Genomic DNA, 8,400 nt, shown 5'->3' on the forward strand with positions numbered 1-8,400 from the left:
CACGCTGGCCACGTAATTTCGCACCGGCATCAGAACAACCACTCGGAGGCAAAGGAAACGACGCCTGTGGTTTATGCTTGTTCAGCATTTATAGGGGTTTTAAGAGGCCGCTTCAATGTGTGTAGCCGCTGCATGCACGCGGTATAAAGCTCTGTTCAAATAAATTCCTCACGCTAGTGGTGCAAAATATTCAACAGAAAATCACTGCCAGCATGACGCCGACGCTGCCGATCGTGCGACAAGTCGGCAGAATTTGTGATATGATTCGTTGCGTTGTACTGAAATACTCAGTGCCTTTATATTATTCTATCGACACTCCAGGGGCATTTTTGCTGTCCCCATTCCATTGGCGTCATCGTGGTGTTCCGTGTAAAGTGCAATGGCGATACTGCCGCCGCCGCGTGCCGCTGGTGTAGACGAGAGTGAAAGCAGAGGAGAGGAGAGCGCAGGAAAGTGAATAGAGGAAAGCAGACGATCGCATCTCAATCTTTCGCGCGCATGGGAAGAAAGCTGTGAGGAAACGCGCCGTCTTCCGTCGCGCGAAAAGCCCCCGATGGAGCGGAGGAAGGGGGGGGGGGGCGTTGAGTTCTTGTTGAGAAAAAGAGTGTATGATTTCGGGTAGCATTGTTCAAGGAAAAAAAGGGCATTAGTCGAGGCAATTTTTGTGGGCATTCTATCAGGTCCGGAAGTGTATGCCTCACAACCAGAAAATAGTAAAAAAGGCAGACTGCATTTCCCCACCAGTTTATTTCAAGGTTCTATACACGTTATTCCATGCTTAAACCACAATCTTTTGGAACCTGTACAGTGACTCTGAAGAGGGAAATTTGCAAGTCGTGGGGCGTATTTTTCACATAACTGTAAATCAGGGGAATGGCGCAGTTACGGTAGCAAGGGAATTGTTCAGCGCGTCTCGGAAACTTCCGTACAGTAGGGCCGCCAGTTGGTCCTGGACGCGGGTCCGGATCGCCTCGTGGTACTTCTTACTGCGTGCCTTGTTCAGGCCGAGCTTGGTACTTTCGCTTATCTTGAGCTCCAGTGAATTCAGGCTGATGGCCTTCAAGGTGGCAGGAACCGCTGCATGTAAAGTAACCGGCGCATGTGCACCTAATTAATGTCAAGCATAATAAAGACACATTTCATACATTATATATATATATATATATATATATATATATATATATATATATATATATATAAAGCTGTGATGATGAGTATGTACAGGTGACAATATGAAGCGTATGCGTAATGCTCACACTAATTTCCCCGCGCGCGCAAGCGGCCAGCCAGGGCACGACTTAGCCAGGAGGACAACGCGGAACGAATCGTTTGAGGCGCGAAACGTGAGCGATCTCTGAACCATGACAAGGATGGTCCGAAGAAACGTCTACGGGAGTAACACGATAGTTCAGGGGGATGTTTGTTCATTAATAATGTAGGGTCCCAGGAAGAGGGATTCAAACTTCTCACAAAAACCGGGTGTACGAATGGGCGTCCAAATGAGCACTTCTTCTCCAGGACGAAAGGAGACTTCGCGACGTCAGATGTATTAACGTTGCTTGCGAACTAGCTGATGGACTTCTGTGTTCAAGCGAGCACGTTGACGGCATTCCTCAAGTCTCTAGACGAACTATTCCGGTATACTGGCCGAGGTGTTAGTTGGGGCATTGGAGAAAGCGGCGCCGATGGTGAATGTCGGTGAACGGCCGTAAACTAGGTATAAAGGTGAGTACCCCGTAGTTTGTTGGATAGCGGTGTTGTGAGCAAAAGTCACAAAAGGTAAAAGTTTGTCCAAGTTGTTGTGGTTTGGCCCTATATACATTGATATCATATCTATTAGTGTGCGATGAAATAGCTCGGTTAAGCCATTTGTTTGTGGGTGATTTGAAGATGTCCTCTTATGAACTGTGTCACAAGCTCTGAGTACATCTGCGATCATTGTTGACATGAAAGTCTTGCCGCGGTCACTTAACAGTACACGAGGTGCACCATGACGCAGCACATGTCATCCAGAAAGAAGGTGGCAACGTCGGAGGCCGAACTAGAGCGTAGAGGAGCGGTCTCTGCCTAACGTGTGAGCTGGTCACAGCTGTCACAATCCATCGATGACCTGCCGGCGTTATGGGCAGAGGGCCGACTAGGTCTATCCCAACGATGATAACCGGTGTCTCGGGACATGAGATGGGCTGTAAAAGCCCAGCATGAGGCGAAGTCGGTCGTTTCCGCTGTTGACACTAGACGCAAGAAGCGACGTACTTGGCCACAAAGGTAGATATGCCTGGCCAAAAGAAACGGCTCCTAACGCGGTAGTATGTTTTGTGGAAGCCCAATTGGCCAGCTGATGGGTCGTCGTGAAAGGCTTCAAAGACTTGTGTGCGCATCTAACGTGGAAGAATAGGTACCTAGCGGTGGTCGTCGGAGTTGCAAATGTAGCGGTACAGCACATCGTTGCCAAGCTTAAATAGTTGCAGTTGTCGACGTAATCTGGCATATGGTACAAAAGTAGTTCTGCACAGGCCTTGGATAATGCTGTTGCACTACGGTCAGAACGTTGACACGAGGCGAGCTGAGTGACGCGATTGGAAGGTAACGTGTCAGTAACCGCTATAGGTAATGACGGGAGTGGTGACTTAGTCTCATCATGAAGTAGCGAGCAATGGAGAGATGTACTCGAAGATAATAGTGGCAGCGGGCAGCGAGAAAGAGCGTCGGCATCTTGGTGCTTTTTCCCAGACTTGTAGATAACGTCAAAGTCATAGTGTTGTAAGCGGATCACTGAGCGACCAAGGCGTCCAGACAAAGTTTTTGATTGACGACAACCAGCATAAGGCGTGGCGGTCGGTTATGACCGTGAGGTGGCGTCCGTAAAGATATGGTCGAAATTTTTGGATCGCCCAAACTAGTGCCAGACATTCCTGTTCTGTGATCGAGTAGTGCTTTTCGGCAGTCGTTAGTGCGCGACTGGCATAGGGAACAACTCTCTCTCGTGAGGTGGTATCGCGCTGTAGAAGGACAACACCGATCCCATGGCCACTAGCGTCAGTGTGCTATATATATATATATATATATATATATATATATATATATATATATATATATATATATATATATACACACAATGTGTGTGTGTGTTTTACGCGAACACGCAATAGCCTGAGGTGAAATAATGAAAAAGTGAAAAAGAAATCAAATAATGAAAAAAAAATCGAAACGGACGAAAAAGGAGCTCACTGAATAAGTGCGATATGAACCCGTGTCTCCGGATTACGTGTCCGATGCCCTTATAAATATAGGTATCACGGCACCACTTTCATATCGACTTTCTTGAGCATTATGTTTGTGCTGGATACTCAAGAAATTGGATGGGAAAGCAGTGCTGAAGAAGTTGAATAGGTAAGCTCATCGCGTGCGCAGTGAAAAGACGTGAGTTCGTATCCCACTTGCGGACAGTTGTGCTTTCGTCCAGGTACATTTCCCTTTGCATATCACTTCTAGATTAGTTTTCAATTGAAAGAAGTAGCTTCCCTTTATTTACTTGGTGGTTACTTGGTGCCATTTTTGTGTTTGCTTGATATGAATGTAATTTACGAAAATCGGGCTCCGTGGTTCCCCTTTTCGCAGTCACACACACACAGACATATATATATATATATATATATATATATATATATATATATAGGGTGTTTCAGCGCACATTTTTAAAAATTTTTATTGGTTGACAGCATAACTCTAGTTCGTGAGCTGGTCTAGGCGAAGAGGCGAACATTACTTGAACAAAAAAGTGAAATGCATAAAGCGACGTTTTGTTAAGAAAGTAACCGGCAAAGGCAAGAGCACTGAGTTCTAAGGCAGCAAACGTACAACATAGAGCCAAACTTCGAACGTTCTCCGGCTTGAACATCAGTCGAATAAGAATCGACAAAAACAGAAAAAAAATTGATATATTTTGACGCGACCTTCATCCTGCAAATGTATTCATTGTAAGCTGCTGCATCTAAAATCAAAGGTGCAGTGCGTTTACAATTTGAGTAAATCTTTGAGTAAATCATTGACTCAACTCTCATTCTTATAGTATCCGAAAACTATTGTCATCCACAATCTCATGCTGAGCATATCGGTTTCTGTGAGATCAGGTAAGCTAATGATCATTCGCCTTGGATAGTCATAGAAAGGCTGATCACATGGAAACGCTGGTCGCTTTAATCCCCTCTACCTTGGAGTAGTTGAACATTCACCGTACACACAAGGGAAGAAATTGTCACTATGCAATGTGCTGGCTTTACACAAGACGTTATTTGGATTCTGTAACGCGCTATCTCATAGTGCTAATTTTCAGTACATAAGGTCATCAATTTTAGCAATTTCGCAGAGCCTCAAGATTATTAGATTGCATCTAAAACACTCAGAAAATTTTTACTAGTTTTCAGGGAGGAATTTTGCGTGCGAAGTAATTGGTCTATTGACTTACATCGGGCGCTTGTGACCTGGACGAAGAAGTTCGTGTTCTCAACGAACATGTCGACGCTGTAGCTCGTTGATCCAATGGCTTTGTGACCCTTTGCCTTGACCTTATAGGATACTCGAACGCCATCGAGAGACACGTGGCAACCGAACGTCGTGTTCGTCGCCTCCCAAGCGGGTGCACCACAGTTGCCTCGACGTTTGACTTGCGACAGGCCGTAAACGAGGCCGGATGTAAAGTCAGCCTTCAGGTCTCGGTTCGTGACAAACGTTTTTTTGACCTTGACCTCGAAATTGGCCACCTGTGCCGGATCGAGGTTGCGGTTTCGAACTTCAGTAGGCAGTCGATTGCTGAGCACTGCGTCGATGAAGTTGTTTGAGTCTTGTACGAGCGCGCAGAGGGCTCCTGAAAAGAAGTTCGGTTGGTGCGGTTAACTCTTGCCGGCTTTCTGGCCACTTAGCCCAGTTCTCTTTAAAATGGCGTCTAAGTCACCTTGTGAAAAGGTAGGCAATATTCAGCAGGTAAGATTGAGATCTCTTTGCCACGTAGCCAAAGGATACTAAATAGAAGAATGATTTAACTTATACCTGAATATTCAAAGATTGTCCATGAACTTAGGATACATGAAAGGTTGGTATATGGAGTTCTAGAACTAAATGAGAACTTCATTTTAAATTTCTCGCCCGAACATCGTGGATCATGGTCGCGTGATATCGCACATTGCATATCCTTTTCACGTATTTCGTGCTAGCGTCTCCAAACCAAAGGGACAAAAATATTCAAGAAAGTTTCGCCTATTTGCTAGTCCTTCGTAATTTCTTACTGATGAACAGATTAACACATTTCTATGTTAGTGGTACCGAATTGCGAAGGAGCTGATATAGAAATTTCGAAATGATGGAATGATTGTCGGCACGTAGAAACAGAACCGCACGATTACTCATTGCCAGAACGAGCTCAAACTGCCAAATTAATATATTGCCTGTAGCACGTCACAGTATGCACATCGGCATATATTTCAGTGCGCTGGTACGGGAAAAAGGCTTAAGAACAGATGATTAACCAGCATGGCGATCTATGAAGCATATCATTTTGCATAATGAATCCTTACCAAATAGCTCAGCTTTCTGTCCTTCTACATATCATGAAGCTGCTCGGTGATATCGAGAGCAGGAGTGTTTTATGAAATCCGGCTAACATGTGGCAAAGCCCACATAGGAAAAACGCGATGATTGACGAATTATCGTGCGCGGTAGAACCAGCTGGCGCGAAGGAAAAAAAAACAGTGTTCTGTTCTGCCCAACTTGCCTGCCAATGTGAGGCACGCTTGTCTGCGAATAAAGCTTTAGCAAAAAATTTTAAATAACGACCTACTGGAGCATACAGAGTCTCATTATAATTTGACACCAAGATGTGCCTGCATGAATGACACCTTGATAATGCTGTCTAGCTCTTAAACACTATTACAACTGCATAAGCAGCAACTACCCCACCAAAAAGCTGTAATGAATTTTAGTATGGCGGTCCCACACGTCTTCGTAAATCTATTCCACTTACCAGCGCTGCAGAGGAGGAGGATGAGAGCAGATAAAGGCGTCATCGTTGATTTTGAAAAGTTGTAACTTCGCCTGCAAAAATTTTCACAACGTTATTCACGACTAGTTTGCTGTGTCGCGCTACATTTAACGTAATGTGAAGCCTCGAAGACAGCTGCAACACATCGCCCATATAGGTCATACAGAATTTTGAGGCTCCATAGCGAAGTTTTAGTTGAGGTTTTGTACTTCGTATGGCTCATTAACGTGTTCATTAGCATAAGTATCGACGCACATCAACACTGTGAGCACGAGAACGCGTTTTATGCTGTAGCTTTATGATGTCAAACTTTGAAACCAGATGATGGCGGAATCGCCATAAGTGTCGTACCAAAACATAACTTATTACGAATATTTCACAGGCCGCACAGATAGCTATATGATCTTTATGGAGTTATTTGAGTTTAACAAAACACTTTATAAGTATTGCAAACATGGCTGCTAAAAATCTCTTTCGAGAGATGCCTGAATTCTGTCATATCAGTTGGATTCCTTGGAGAGGTGGACACTACGAGCAAAAGAAATGAATAGGTAATGCAAGCTGATAACAACCTATCGCTAAGAAATTTGTAGTATCGTCCTATATTTTATGCTCGAATTTTGGAAATGAAGCCGAGCAGTGACAAAGTAATTGTTCTTTAGCAAAAATCCTGTACTCGATACGTATTTCAAGAGATACGTCTTTAATATTAGTCGCAAAATAGATCGGTGTTCCTGGTAGCTTTCCGTTACAATCTTTCATGATATAACTCTGAAAAAGTGGCGCTGAGCATAGAATTTGTGGTAAATTGAGATTAGTCACTACAGCTTAGCTTCATTTTTACTTTGGAACATATGCTGAATTGTAAACATACATATTTTATTACTTAACATTCCTTTTAAATACCGACACAGCTTTCATAACACATAGAGGCGAGCTTTTTTAGGTCAACTTCAATTACATTACATAACCTGGCATATTTACTACACTTAGGCATGAGTTGCACATTTAGTAGATATTCGGGTAGACACGTAACTACGTTCAAAGGTCTTGTGCCAAATTGGGTCAAGAAAGTCTAAAATTTGGGAATACATTTGTATAAAAATGTTATATAAACATCTTGCGCGACAAATATTGCCGCGAGAATGTTTTAGATGGTACAAGCTCGTCGTTTACGGAAGCGCATGTTCGTTGCATTGTTGGGTGATGCGGCGCAGTGCGGTTGATTCACTCTGATCTTGATCAGCGACCCTGCAAGGGCTGAATGGTTATTTGGTTGTTTTTTTATGACTGCATGTACCTTATCATGAAGTGCATATCGTTTCATTGCGTGTACTCGTACGACATGAACACCTAGCGCACGAAAACAGAAGCACTAAATCTTGCTTGGCAATACCATTCTGGATAATTTATAACCAAGACTCTACTAAAGATCCAACGGTTCATTGCTAGATGTATAGGAAGTTTAGTGAGTCGTCATGTATTCATGATCACAGAATAACGCCAAGTAAGGAATCCAGGATTACCAGAAGACAGAACGTTTTCAAGGCTATCACCTCTTTGCTGTCCCCATGAAATCGTATGGCCATAAAACACGACGCCCGCCATAAGGAAATCATTGTAGCTCCGCATTAAGCTAGTGGACAACAATATATGGCGCTCAGATACTTTTTGGTCAGTAGTGTGGTAACGCTGCAGATTCTTTCGGCATTTTGACGGTTCGGTATTTATTAGTTATGGCTTGCTCTTATATCCTCGTCATTAAGACACTTTTTTTTAAAGCAATCGTACTCCTGTACAAAAACCAGACAACTCTACCGGCACTGTATACGGAATTTTCTTGGAAATATTCCCGCTTCCTTTAAGAATTCTTGCTGCCCGCTAGCTATGTATCTATCAAGCTTAATTTTTGCGCCAGTGGTAGCAGAAAAGTGTGTGAGCTCTCACCTTCGAAGATTTCCGCAGCATGTGCTGTCGAGACGATAACACCACACTTATATAGGCAGCGGATCCACCTGGATTTCCCGCGCACAGACCCATTCTTGTCGTCCACGGTGGATAAGATATTGACAGATAACATTAGCGCTGACCCGTTGTGTCTGCAACAGTGATTGTTTGCTAAGAACCTGCGATGAGATATGGTTCTGTATTTTCCCATGCATTGTTCCTTCTGACGACTGGCAAGCGCGAACCACGATAGCGAACTGCATGACCAAGCTGACGCATATGTTATTGTCGCATTATTATTCAGGCACCGAGGAGAGTTTGTCATCCGCGTTGAAACGGTTATTTGAAGTATTTGTTAGCGTAAGGTTCATATCCTGTTTCTCTCAAGCTATTTCTTTATAAAAAAATTGCCACAT

At 43.6% G+C, this 8,400-nt stretch overlaps 1 protein-coding gene across 1 annotated transcript; it reads right to left on the bottom strand.

Moving 5' to 3' along the window:
• Window positions 1–728: 728 nt before the first annotated feature.
• LOC142576203 (salivary anticoagulant protein P23-like) lies at window positions 729–8,010 on the bottom strand. The gene is made up of 4 exons (XM_075686221.1): window positions 7,985–8,010; window positions 6,020–6,090; window positions 4,469–4,867; window positions 729–1,077 (listed from the first exon to the last, which is right to left on the bottom strand). Exons 2-4 carry the CDS (start codon window positions 6,060–6,062, stop codon window positions 866–868), a joined length of 654 nt encoding a protein of 217 aa, XP_075542336.1. The 5' UTR covers window positions 6,063–6,090; window positions 7,985–8,010; the 3' UTR covers window positions 729–865.
• Between the last annotated feature and the right edge of the window lie 390 nt (window positions 8,011–8,400).

This window comes from Dermacentor variabilis, chromosome 3 (assembly GCF_050947875.1).
Source record: "Dermacentor variabilis isolate Ectoservices chromosome 3, ASM5094787v1, whole genome shotgun sequence".
NCBI lineage: Eukaryota > Metazoa > Arthropoda > Arachnida > Ixodida > Ixodidae > Dermacentor > Dermacentor variabilis.